The following is a 14,299-nucleotide window of genomic DNA, read 5'->3' on the forward strand; positions in this document are numbered from 1 at the left end:
GTTGAGTCTTGTACTGCCTCAGTTGAATGGTTTTACTAAGCCCTTAGTTGAACTTGAGAAAAACTGTCCTAACAGGGGACCTCCCAGATATGTTAAAAACCATGACATGACATCACCTTTGGCATACCACTTCCATACTGCACACCCGAAAGCAACAATTGAGACAGTAAGATTCTTTGACTTTTTGAATCCCAACAGACCCCCAAGAGTGGGTGACTGGGAACAACGATTAAGACAAAAAGAAGCCAAGTGGATTTGCCTTATGGACTGCTGCCACTCTGGCTTAAATTCGGACAGTGAAATGGGTCACCTCCTCTAACTATTCAACTCTTTTCAAGGACCTGAACTTGTATTTCTGTTATCCAATAATACCTATGACCCTGAATATACAATCCAGAATAAGAATTTCAACACCATGAAATTATACTTATACTGCTATACTGTAATTAGACAGCCTTAGTAATGCGAAACAAGTCCCGCAACAATTAATATTACCAGCTACACTTTAAAATGTTCTCATAGGACTCAAGGATTAAGCTTCACCCACAGTGCCCTATTCAAACTGTCAATCATCACATGCTTTTTTTTCACCTTTTCATTTTGTACGCAATCAGATTTTTTCCACTCCACAATTTAGATTGTGAAACGCATTGAGTTAAATATTTCTCACAATGGATGACATCACTGTGATAAACTAGTTTTGCAGTAATGACAACTATTACTCCGCAAATCAACGCCATACAGGTCCCACAACAAGGTACTGCTATCAAACTCAATCTAAAATGGCGGGGTCGACGTATTTTATGCCAACCCGCCGTGAAACACTACATAACGTCACCACGCTGCGTATTAGTCATCACGCTATATAAATACGATCAGCCCGACATAAAATGGCACCTCAGTGAACTCATTGAATCACAGCGATCATACCAGCATCTCCATGCTCTCCTCAAACTGAAGGTAAGCTCTACATTAGAATAAACGCTCCCCTATAAACTTAATTTAAAATCCAGATTTATAAGCAGACCGCACCAAGTATTAAGATGCACGTTATATGTTATCCCCCGTTTAGGGTTCATTTATTTTGTCAAACAATAACTAGGACATGCAAACGTACACTGTACGGGCACCTCTGTGCCTAATTTCTTTGCATTTAAGGTAAGACTGATACCACTCCGTGAACCAATTTGAAATCCTGTACTACAAAGTAACAAGTACCTAGAACTTAATGTATGTAAAATGAACATTTTTCAATTAGGGCACATAAATTGAACAAAAGAAAAAGAGGATTATCAAATGGACACTTTATAAAATACAAGAAAAAAGTCAATAATAAATGGATACATGAACCAGTCATTGTGGAATAATTGACATGGCCAGTAAGTGCTCCTTTCTCCAATTTGATTTGATCATTCAGTGTGAACATTTAACTGGTACCCACTCAAAAACTATACAACATAGGAATTAGCCACTAATGCATGCTCAGTTGTCCAGCCCATGTTACTGTCCTTATCCTCTTTAAGATTTACAAGTAGATCATGCATGTCTCATCGAACAAATAGACACCTTTCAACTCATCATTACTTAACTTACAATTCTTTCTTTACCAGCAAACAGAATCCAATTTAGCCAATGGGGAATAATGAACATGGCAAAGAACCATCAGAACATAAGGAACAAAACAAACGATTAATTACCCTCCTGAAGAGCCAATACAAAGCTGTTGGGGAAAACACGTGTTGAGGGAACAAGTAACTAGGAGGACCTTTTTGTGAAGCAACACCAAGGACTCCAACTTTGTATTCAAATCACTAACGCATACTCAATTGAAATAATGGCCAAACTCAATGAAAGTGATACTATTCAAAATTCTCTTTTGTGAAGGAACACTAGGTCCTCCAAAATGTTGGCCTAAATCATCAATACAGATCAAATTAATGAGGGACCGCTGTGCAAAAATGATACAATAAGAACGGACGTTAAAAAAAATATAAAAAGATTCACACTGTGTGCATCTGTGTATTATTAAAACTATCAAGCATCTGTAGGCGCAACAATTAAGGTAATATACCCATTTGTTTCATTCACTTCAACCATTGGGCTCAATGACCATTACCGTGCAGCCACAGATACTCCATCAGAAATTACTGAAAGCTAACAATAGTGAGCTCGCTTTTAAGATTGCAATTAGGTTGCAAATTATATACAGACTTCCCATATATTGGCACAGGTTTGTCATAATATCTCAGTACAGGAAAGGTTCATAAACCAGATAATGTGTTGGGAAAGTGATAGAGATTCTTTGCCTGACTGATACGGTTAGAACCAGTGGTAGAATTTGGTTTGGAGAACATTCCAGGGATGGATAGTGCTCATTTGAGACTACTCCTGGTAGGCTTTCCTAGGAAAGCTGTATAGGTAGCTCAAGATGGCTCCCATTTTAGACTGTGTTGCATGTCAAGGGTGGTAGGAAAAAAGGTCCAGTACTTGGTATAGCAGGAGCCAAGAGAAGCCAGACTAGTAGATCTTTACCATAATGAACAAGCTGCTCAGGTATGAAGACGACAAGAGATACTCACCTTATCCTTTAAATACTCCTAAAACTGTTGCCTGATGCAGAGTATGTAAAACTCTCCAGCTTGGGATCCTTTGTAAAGTAACAAAATATGTAAATTTGCTCTCTAGAAAGAATGAAGTTGTCCTAAGAGTACTATTATAATATGTGTGCAACTTGTATGCAAGCTACTGCCGCTTTGAGCCACCTGGCGTCTATAGGATTGGATAGTATAATACAACAAGTACCACAGAATTTCATATTAAAGGAGATAATTATATTTATTCACTTTACAAAGAAGGCGGTACTTAGTCGCCATAAACACCTCCATTTATAGACAAATATACTGTACATTATAACGGTGGCTGCAGGGCTCAAGCTTCTTGCAGCTGGCTCTTAAAAACACGTTCCCACTGCCTCAGCTTTATCAGATGAGCAAATTGGAATCTTGACTGCCAAGCAGTGATTAAAAAAAAAAATAGGGTCCACAGTAATATGCATGTGTTTTGCATCATATATTCACAAGCAGAATTTCACTTTAAACTCAAAACAGGTCTCGTATGGCCAGCGTTAAACTTAGTTTATTTACAGGCTCAGTTACTTAATAAAAATATATAGGAATCCGTTGATAATTGGGCTGTTCTTTCAAAGCACAGAAAAGCAAAATACCTTAATTTGTACATAAATATAAAAATCTGAATCAGATTAAAAATTAAACCGTCCAGGTGTCCCACACGTGCCAAAAAACCTGGATCATAAAGGAGAACTACAGAAAAATGAAACTGGATTGCTTTCCAAAATTACAAAAATATATCTTGAAGGACAACAGCAGAAATACCAGTTGAACCTGGTTTGTGACACAAACTGTATAAACCCCAATATGTTGTTATTTTTCTTCCTGGAAATTCACAAACTCAGTCTGAACCGAAAACATTTTCCTCCAATTGGCGAAGTGACAATGAATGTATCCAAAATACAAATTTTACACAGGACGGGACAAAATTTGACCACAGGTCAAAGTAGTATTAGTTTAATTGGCATAAGGGGCACCTGGCAATAATGGGCAGAAAAGGCCAGCATGGTCAAACAATCTGGATATTAAGGTAGAACTGAGCATTCCTAAAAGCACTCCTGAAAAAAAGTTCAACTCAGGTTGGCGCTCAAAGGGTCGATTTCCACTAAATGTTCCAGAAGCTGGGTTCCTGGTTGTCCATTTTTTCCTTTATACAGAAATCAAGAAATCCTTTTGCTACTCTTCCTCACTCTCGTTTCCTGCGTCCGGATCAGAATCCCTATTAATTCTTTTGTCAACATGGATTTCTTGCTCACTGTCTGAGCATTTGTGATGTTCTCCATCCTCCTCTTCTTCCTCCACCCAGTTGTCCTGAAAAAGAAAATTCAAGAAAATTAACGATTTTGCCAAAGAAAACCACTTAATGTGGGTATGAAAACAAACTGGTTATCAAATCCACAAAATAATTACATCAGAATCTTTCTCAGCAATCATCTCATCATCCGATTCTTCCTCCGAGGATTCTGCAAAGGAAGGCACAAGTGAAAGGTTACTTGAACTGCAAAATAAAGGGCCTTTAACCAGACCATGCCAAATTGATTTGCACATGCCAATATAGCATTACAATGGGCTGAGACCTATTCATACACCGGCATGGTCAGTAAAGTCATACTGTCCGTCTACTCAAGAATCAGTCAAACAATCTCTTGGTGCAGAATAACTTTATTCAAGAGACAAATGTCGGAGGTCAACCTGTAAAAACATCACATCCACCTTGAGGAGCAGAGGTTGTGGCAAGCAAACAATTCACAAGTAAAAACAATTTACAAACCTCAAAACTATTATAGGTAAGTATCAGATTAATATGTTCATGCTTTGCTTTTTGCAAATCTAATGGTTGAGTTCAGATATTTCACTTCAGTTTTGTCTGGTGTAAAAAGAAAACCCATCTCTTAGTAACTTGCTTTATACCCCTGTGATAGAGATACAAGACACGTCACCCCACAACTGGACAGCCCCCAAGCTCACAGGTCTATTATAGTGATAATGGTGGCAAAGCCGCCATGGATAAAATCTCAGGGGGGAAAAGCAGTGCGATTAAAGGTTCAGTACATATAGTACTGAAGATAATTTTTCATGGTTTGCTGTGCAAATAATGCATGACAGTATCATAAGTAATTTTGTTTGTAGAACAGATAGTCTAAGGAAAGGGTTACCCTGCCAAGTTGGGGCGAGCAGGTAAGTTCATGGGCAACTGCGGCCTTTGGGCACCAAGATTGCATGTTAGTTTATAAATCCCTGTTAGGACAGTTCTTCTCAAGCCCAACTAAGGGCTTTGTGTTAGGGAGAATTCTCATTTGTGTGAATTCCCTTCAACCTTAGAGACCTACCTAGCTCTTTTGCTGGACTTTAGCACTTTTCAATTTTTAAACCTGGAGTGAGCGGGCCCTTTTTCTCACTCCCTAATGTGTTTTGACCTGATTTGGATTAAGTGTTTCCTTTGTTTTTGGAGTCTGACAAACCGCACAGGCATCTACTTTTTGTATGGTGACACAGCACCTTCAGTGCAGTGTCCAAGAGAAATCCTTTAGATTTCTCATAAGGTGTAAATAGCTTTTCTTGTGTGAACTACTGTTTCCAAAAATAGTAAAGTGAAATAGACTTTATATACCTTTTCTCTTTGTAGGTCTAGCACACCCAATCTTATGGTGAGAGCTGGGGGGGGGGGGTTACCCAGTAGCCCCTTATCCTGCATTCTCCTGTAGCATGTTACCCTGTTAGGGAGAATTCTCAGAAATGTGCTAATTCCCTCTACCTTAGAGACCCCCCCCAGCAACTCTGCTGGATTTTGTGGATTTGATTTTTTTTTTAAACCTGGCACGAATGAGACCCTTTTCCCCCACTCCCTCGTGTATTTTACTGTGATGTTTTAACACTGTCAGACACCACAACCAGAAGAAAAACTCCATAGGCATCATTTACACTGTCACACAGCACCTTCAGTGCAGTGGCACACTGAAGTCTTTCAGATTTCCCAAAGGTGTGAATACCTCCTCTTGGATAAACTACTGTTTCCAAGATGAGTAAAAGTGAAATTGACTTTACTTACATTGGTAACTTTCTAGACCCAGCACACACTAGCTTACAATAAGGTGCTGGAGCTGTTACTTAGTATCCCCTTTGTCTAGCTTCTCATGTAACATTGTTATGTTACCCTTTCCCCGATGAATGGCTGGTGGCAGTGGTTTACTTTTAACTACTGTGGTGTGCATTTACCGTGGGCTGCGTTCGCAGCTGCAGTAAAGCACCCAGGGGTGCCATTTTTGTCAAAATGGCCCGGTCGTCTTTTTTCGCCATTTCTTTGTGGAAAGGTCTGTTAGGCAGAATCCTGTGCAGTTCCCTTAGGGAGCACTACACAAGATTAGGACTATAGGTGAGAGCAATACATCCCCTTTGGTATCAGTCCGTACCTCAAAGATTTAGTTGGTAGCTGTGGCTAAGCAGTCAGACATCTCAAGAGGGAGATGAGCAGTATTTAGGGTTTACACAATAGGCCTACAAGACCATGGCACAGGAAACACTGACCAAAGCTTTGTATTAAAAAGTAGTTCTATATTTATTTTATACACCTCTAATAAAACATCTATCACAGTCATCAAGCAAGTTAAATTAAGAAAAAACTGAAAAATATACACTCCCAAGTTAAATTGTAGACCAAGTGAACCTCAGTGAAAACTGAGCAAAACGGCAGTGACAACTACACACAAGAGATCCTCTAAAAATTCCTCACAAGGGAGGGAAAGCACAAGTTATTTAGAAATAGTCTTACACACCCTAGCAACACTTCCCCTAAGTTTGTGAAACAGTTTAAGCAAGACAGTGCATCACTATAAACAATACTTAAATGAAGACTGAGCAAAATGGCATTTCACAACGTTTAGAAAAGGGAAGGAAAGGGTAGTTGTAAGAAATTGGTGCACCACACAGTTCTAGACGAGAATCAATCTAAAGAAGGCAGGTCTAACAAATGGAGACAGTCAGTAGGCCTGTGACAGAGTTAGTGGTACAGGGCAAGGGCCCAGAAGCAAAATGTTCTTGTAGCTGCAGTCAAGTCTTTGGTTAACAATGTTGAAAAGAAAAGGTGGATGCAGAAAGCGAATAAACAATGTTAAGAGAGAGGGGAGGCCAACCCTACAGGTAGGTAAAGGATTTAAAACACCTTTAGTGCTACCGCGAAGAAAGGGCGGCCTGGCGGAACAACGTAACTTTAAAATGAAGAAGTGGCTCCTGCGGTGGCAGTTGTTCCTGGTAGTTCCTGCAGTTCGGGGGATCCAGCAGAGGAAGAGAGGCTCTCATCGTGGAGGAAGGTTCGAGTTACTGCACTACCCAGGGAGGAAACCAGCTGCGGTGCTGCCCCCCAATGAATAAAAGGTATGCTCCTTTAAATCGCGGTCCGGGTGGACTGGTGCCTGGCTATCCGGCCTCCGAGAACACGGTACGGGAGATTCGACCAAGGCAGGTCAAGGAAGGCGATTGGCAAACTGGTTGGCCCCACCAGCTCAAGGGAAGAAGGTTCTTGCAGATGAAGATCTTCTCTTGTCGTGTGGAGAAAAGTGGTGAGATGCTGCAGCAGGGCTTCACCGGTGGTTCAGTCGTTGCAGAGGTCTTTGGCTTCTCTCCTCTTCAGCTTCTTAGTTCCAGTGGCAACGTCTTTCTCTTCCAGTCCTCGGGACCCTGGTTTTGTGCAAAAAGATCCCCATTCATACAGCATAGCTGTCACTCACATAGTGGAGTGGTCAATTTGGCGGGAGACCCTCCAGCCTATCAGGATAGAGTGTGACATGGGTTGCTGAGGCAACCCTGTCCAGGGGTCCTACTCCCCCTCCCACACAATGGACCCACCCCAGACTCAGTAGCGCTGTAAGGAGGGCTTCTTGGCAGAAGCCAGCCAAAAGGACGAACAAAGGATCCCCGACTTGGGTTAGGAGTTTAGAGTAAGACACGAGAAAGAAGTTATATTAAAGTTCTGGCAAATAAAATCTACTGGTGCAAAGTTAATATTAAAATGCACCGACGGTATGTTAGAGGCTGTCAGAAAAAGTGGTAGCCTTGAACAATGGGAAAATCCTAAAGGGAAATATTTGCGGTCGAATATTTATGGTAGTAACCACTGCCACCAGCCAGAAACCTGAGAGAGGGACTGTACGGTACCCTCTCGAAAATGAACATAGGGGAAAAACTATGAACCCCTTCCAGTACCCCCATAGTAAGATGGGTTGAACTGGTTTAGTTCATAGGATTTGACTAGTAAAGTCAATGGGGCCTTTACATGCCCTGGGAGACAGTAGTCAGTCCCAGGGTATGGAGTCTATGTTTGGGGGTCGCTACGACACCCCTGTGTCACTGCACTGAGGGTGCTGTGTAACATGTGAATAAAGATAGTTCCTATGTGGTTGAGAAAGATCCCATAGGCATTAAACACAAAAATAGCCTAGAAAACACATAGCAAAAATGCCTAAGAGTGGGAAAAAGAGTCTCACTCTTAGCAGGAAATAAGAAACAAACCCTTCAAATCCAACAAAGCTGCTGGGGGACTCTACAGGTAAGGGAAATTAGCCATAGAATGAGAATTTTCCCTAACACTCGCCCCCCTTTCCCCTCCCCCCAGACTAAGGGACAGGAGGATCTAATCCCCTTCTGGAGGAGTCTCTTACCTCTAGTCGGTTATAAACATCCTAGAGAGACCATCAACATATTGGTGGTGACATCCTGACCTGTGCTCAATGATAAAATCAAACCCTTGGAGGCAGATTGACCATCTTAGCAGTTTTGGGTTTTCCCCTTTCATTTGCATCAACCATCTCAAGGGTTGGTGCTCTGTTGATGAAAGTAGATCCATACAAGTATGGTCTAAACTTCTTCGAAGCGCACACAATGGCAAAACATGCTCTCTCAATAGTTGACCACCTTGTTTCAGGTTCCTTCAGTTTCCTACTGATGAAGCAAATGGGATGCTCCCTACCTTTCTCATCTAGTTGACTGAGGAACAAGTTACTTACCTGTAACTGTTGTTCTCCAGCATGGGTCTGGCATGGATTCACATGCTCATGAATATTCCCCGTCGTCAGGCTGGGAATCCTCGGTAAAGAAAAAACCAGTATCAGTTTCGTTTCTGATCTGTCTTTCGTAGTAATAACCAATCACTGGTCTCTGCGTCATACTGACCACAGCCAATGACTGCCCTCTACCTAAGCACCGCCTCTGGCAGCCATCTTCAGATTTGGAAGCACGTGAAGTGGCAGTATGACCAAGTGAAGAGCCGCAGAGGGGTAGGCGGGAGGGTTCGCATGTGAATCCATGCCAGACCCATGCTGGAGAACAACAGTTACAGGTAAGTAACTTGTTCCTTCTCCAGCATGGGGTCTGGCATGGATTCACATGCTCATGAATAAAGAATACATAGCAGTACACACATGCACAACCACGGGAGGTGGCAAAGGCTCAACATTAAGCATTACATCAAACTCAACATTAAGCATCTTACCTCCTCACCAGGCTCACCTCAGGCGAACAGGTTGCGCAGCACTGCTTGGCCGACCCTGGACTCCTCCCTGGAATCCCGATCGACGCAGTAGAACTTTGTGAAGGTGTGCGTCGACCTCCACGTAGCAGCCCTGCATATGTCCAGCAGGGGCACACCAGAAAGGAACGCTGTGGTAGCTGCGATCGCTCTGGTGGAATGGGCTCTCGGACGGCCAGGCAGCGGTCGGTTTGCCAACCGATGACAGTACATGATACAGCCGGAGAGCCATCTGGAAATGGAAGCCTTCGAGAGAGCCTTCCCCTGATTGACAGGTCCAAAGTTCACAAAGAGTTGTGACGTCTTCCGAAAACCCTTTGTGCGGTCCACGTAGAACTTCAGCGCTCTAGCTACATCCAGCGAGTGCAAAGTCCTCTCAGCCGGCGACGAAGGCGACGGGAAGAACACAGGTAACACCAAGGGTTCGTTGAGATGGAAGTCCGACGGTACCTTGGGCATGAAGGAGGGGTGCGTCCTGAGCACTACCCTCGTGTCGTGGAAAGTCAAGTACGGGGCCTTGCAGGAAAGGGCCTGGATCTCTCCCACTCGTCGTGCGGAGGTGATGGCCACAAGAAAAGCTTTTTTCCACGATAGAAACTTCAACGGGGCCGAGTGCAGAGGCTCGAACGGAGGTCCCATGAGCTTGGTCAGCACCACGTTGAGCTCCCACGCCGGGGCCGGAGCCTTCACCGGCGGGAACGATCTGAACAGTCCCTTCATGAACTCTTTCACCAGACGATGAGACCACAAGGACGTCCGCCCCGTGGTTCTGGTGTATCGGGAGATCGCAGCAAGATGAATCTTGATGGACGCGTGTGCCAGACCAGCTTTGGCCAGCGTCAGCAGGTACGGCAGTACTTGGGGGGGCCGTAATCCGTAGAGGGTTAATCTTCTGTGCGTGGCACCAGACACAGAACCTCTTCCATTTGTGTCCGTAGCATTTAAGAGTCGAGGACGCCCTGGCCTTTGCAAGAACCTCTGCAATCGGCCGGTATGTCGTATCCTCCAAACTCTAGCGCTGCAGGAGCCAGGCCTGCAAGTTCAGCGACTTCGGGTCGTGGTGGAGGATGGCGCCTCCTTCCCTGGAGAGTAGATCCGCGTCCGCCGGCAGCTTGATCGGCGGGGACGCTGACAAGTCCAGAAGGTCCGGGAACCATATCTGCCTCGGCCACGCAGGTGCGACGAGGATCATCCTGCACCGTGAACTCTTGAGCTGGTTGACGAGCCGGATTAGCAGAGGCAAGGGAGGGAACGCGTAGAGGAACAGGCCCTCCCAGGGGAACGAGAAAGCATCGCCCATGCTCCTCGTCTGGGGAAACCTGCTGGCGAACCTCCGGCACTTGGTGTTCGTCGCCGTCGCGAACAGGTCGATCTGGGGTGTGCCCCACCGTCGGAAGAGGCGATCCACCAGATCCTGCCGTAGTTCCCACTCGTGGCACGAGCGCAGCTCCCTGCTGAGTGAGTCGGCGATGGTGTTTTTTATCCCTGCCAGATGAAACGGCACCAGAAAAATCCCTTGGGCAACGGCCCAATGCCACAGGTCCTGCGCCTCCTTGGACAGCGCTGGGGACCTGGTTCCGCCCTGTTTCCTGATGTTAAACATGGTGGTGGTGCTGTCGGTGAAGATCCTCACCACCTTGCCCTTGAGGGACGGAAGGAAGGACCTGAGGGCCCAAAACACTGCACGGAGCTCCAGGACGTTGATATGCAGGGACTTCTCCGTCGGGAGCCAGAGTCCCCTTGCGTGCAGATTTTCGGTGTGCGCTCCCCACCCTTCCAGGGAGGCATCCGTGGTCACGGTCTCCTGGTGGGCTGGGGTCTGGAAGTCCATGCCCGCCGTCAAATGCGCGCGGGTGCCCCACCACCGTATCGCTCGTCGGAAACTCTGGTCGAGCTTGATCCTTTCCTCGAAGCTGCCCGTCGTCTGGATCCAGCGCGCATCCAGGAATTCTTGCAACGGGCGCATCCGGAGCCTGCACATGGGAATGAGGTAGATGCAGGAAGACATCATCCCGAGGAGGGACTTGATGGACCTCACTTTGGCCGCGTCGGCCACCAACATCCGTTGCACCTTGCCCAAGATGGTCCTGGTCCTCTCCTCCGACGGGGAGGCCAGAAGGGACACTGTGTCGAGCCTGGCTCCCAGAAACAGTGCGACTTGCGCGGGCACCAGGTGGGATTTGGCGTAGTTCACGGAGAATCCCAGGTCCGTGAGGAGTTGGACGGTCCTTGCCGTGTGGACCACGGCGAGCTCCCTCGACTTGGCGCGGATGAGCCAGTCGTCCAGGTAGGGGTAGACGTGAATCCCCTCGCGGCGCAGCTGCGCCGCCACCGGTGCGAGGCACTTGGTGAATACCCTGGGTGCCGACCGTAGTCCGAAGGGAAGGGCTTTGAACTGGTAATGACGCCCTTGGACCACGAATCTGAGGAATTTGCGGTGCCCCTTTAGGATGGGAATGTGGAAGTAGGCATCCTCCAAATCCAACGACGATAGGAAGTCTCTTTCCTCCAGCTGACCCAGGACGTGCTGGAGGGTGACCATCCGGAACTTCTGCGCCTTGATGAACTTGTTCAGACGTCGCAGGTCCAGGATGGGGCGCCATCCTCCCGTCTTCTTCTTCACGAGGAAGTATCTCGAGTAGACTCCGGAGCCCCGAAGCCTCTTTGGGACGAGTCCGATGGCGCCCTTTCTGAGCATCGCCTTTACCTCCAGGAGAAGTTGAGGGACGTGAAGTTCTTTCCTGGCCACGGGGGGGACGCGCGGGCACCTTCTTTGAAACTCGAGCGCGTGGCCCCGGGCCAGGGCGTCCAGCACCCAACGGTCGGTGGAGATGGACTCCCACACGCTGACGAAGCCCGCCAGCCGGCCTCCCACCGGGGTGCTTCGGTGGGGGCCCGACCCCACGGCCGGTTCAATCCTGCTTGGGCGCGGCCTTGCCGCCTTGACCTTCTTGGCGACGACGGCGGGGTCCGCTAGACTTGCCTCGTCCTCTGTAGGCCTCTTGCGACGACGAGCGGGCCGCTTGACGGTAGGAAGCGAAACCGCCGCCGGAACCTTTGGAGGCGCCCTTGCCTCCGCCGCTCCGAAAGGGCGTCCGTCGTTGCAGGACTCCAAGGGCCCGGGCCGTCTCAGTATCCGCCTTGATGGCCTGAAAGGAATCGTCCACTGTCTTCCCAAACAGGTTGTTCCCGTCAAAGGGCATGTCCAGGACTCTCGTCTGGACGTCCTGCCGGAAATCCGTAGCTTTGAGCCATCCACGACGTCGAAGGCAAACGCCGTTGCCCAGCTGGCGGAACCCGGTGTCGGCGATGTCCGTCGCCACGGTGATGGCGTGGTCCGAGGCCACCTCACCTTCCTGCAGGATCTCAAGGGCCTCCGCCCTCTTGTCGTCCGGCAGAAAATCCAGCAGGGGAGCTATCTTGTACCAGAGCTCCCCGTCATAGCGGGCCACGATAGCCAAGGCGTTGGCCGCTTTAATCGTCGTCGCTGCCGACGAGATGACTCTACGTCCCATAGCATCCAATTTCTTTCCCTCGCCGTCCGGCGGGGAAGTCGATGTGGAGGCCGCACCCCCCCCCCCGCTTTCTTCCTGGCTGCCGCGGAGACGACGGAGTCCGGGGTAGGCTGCGCCCGGAGGCACAGGGGGGCCGTGTCCAGGACCCGGTACTTTTTCTCGTACCGGTCTCTTCTAGCTGGCGTCGTGGAAGGGTTCTTGAGGAGGGAAAGGCCCTCATCCCAAATGTCGTCCAACAGAGGCACTGAGAGGACCGTCTTCCTCTTGGCCTCGCACCGCTGATAAAGGAAGCCTTCCTTTTTCTTCTCCTCAGGGCAGAGTTGGAAAAGCTCGGAAGCCCTGGAGATCATGGAGTGGAAAGATCCGATCTCGTCGGGCGGAGAAGCCCTGGTGGGAGGCGACGACGGAAAATCCTCGTCGTATGCCTCGTCGTCCGTACCCGTCGCTGCCGTGTCAGTCCCCGTATCATCCCCTCGGGTGGACGGGGAGGAGGGCTGGAAGGGGCGCGACGGTTGAAAAGGAGGTGGTGGATGGATCCTTCTTTTCTTGGTAGGGGGAACACCAGAAGGTCCCGGTTCTGGATCCCCCGACGGGAGAGGTTCCTCCGTCGGTAACGGTAGCCTCGTCCTTATCTCGGAGCATAAGGACTGTATGGCCAACAAAATGGCCGCCGAGTTGTCTTGCGGCGCTGGCAGAGGGGAATCCGACGGGCGAGCAGGGGCCCCGTCGGTATCCTCGACGATGTCGTCGTCACCTGCGCCGGGGTCCATTCCGACGGGCTGGCCTTCTTCCACGCCTAGGCCGTGGCTTAAGACCTCGATCAGCTCCTCTTCTGAGGTTGAGGCCGAATCTCCGACGACGCCCTGCCCCCCCTTCTTCTTCCCCACGGAGGGTTTCACGGGGGTCCTATCGATGGGCACAAAGGAAGACTCCCTCCGAGGAGGCAGGGAGATTCTGGGCCCTGAGGTCGCCACCACTGGTGCAGCCACCACAGGCTGAGCCAGGGCCGCCGCGACCGTTTCGATAGAGGGCTTGGTCGGATGGATCAAGGCCTTCACCACCTTAGGTGCGCTCACCGCCTTATCCTTGAGGGAGGGGGCACTGCCACGCTCCTCCTCTGCCTTAGAGCTCGACCGGGGCCTCTCCAGGAGCTTCGCCGGGTGCTCGGCCTTCCTCTTACCCGACCCAGAGCGTTGGCTCGTGGTTGATGCCGGGGAGGGTGCGCCCTGCCTGGCGCCCGTAGAGCCCGACCGTTCGGCGCTCCCGGTGCCAGCGGACTCGCGGTGCTTGGCCTTATGTTGGGCCCCCGTCGCCGGGGCGCCCTCAAAGGTCTTAGAAGACCGCTCGGATTTCTTCTTCTTCTCGCCAGACGGGCTCTTACCCTCCAGCCAGTTGGCGAGACGTTGATGGCGGTCCTTCATGGTCCGTTCCGACATGTTGCCGCAAAACGCACAGTCCTTCTCCACGTGCGTCTTGTCCTCATGAAGGCAGTAAAGGCAGAAAGAGTGTTCGTCCTCCTTGAAGACGTTCTGCAGCTGGCATCCAGGGCAGACCCTGAACAGCTTTCCGGGCGTCGAGCTTCCCTTCTCCTGGGCCATCTCCGAGACCGGGCCTGAGAAGCTTCTGGATTCCTCCGA

General features: G+C 48.7%; 1 protein-coding gene across 1 annotated transcript in view; it reads right to left on the bottom strand.

Annotated features, from left to right (window-relative positions):
* Nucleotides 1-2,809: 2,809 nt before the first annotated feature.
* Nucleotides 2,810-14,299, bottom strand: part of WDR43 (WD repeat domain 43) — a 489,892-nt gene continuing 478,402 nt past the window's right edge. Inside the window, exons 17-18 of the mRNA XM_069608719.1 lie at nt 4,038-4,090; nt 2,810-3,938 (exon numbers count right to left, since the gene is read on the bottom strand). Of these exons, the coding sequence (XP_069464820.1) occupies nt 3,804-3,938; nt 4,038-4,090 (188 nt within the window). The 3' untranslated portion in view covers nt 2,810-3,803. The remainder of the gene's footprint in view (nt 3,939-4,037; nt 4,091-14,299) is intronic.

This window comes from Ambystoma mexicanum, chromosome 4q (assembly GCF_040938575.1).
Source record: "Ambystoma mexicanum isolate Mex_15411 chromosome 4q, UKY_AmexF1_1, whole genome shotgun sequence".
NCBI classification, from domain to species: domain Eukaryota; kingdom Metazoa; phylum Chordata; class Amphibia; order Caudata; family Ambystomatidae; genus Ambystoma; species Ambystoma mexicanum.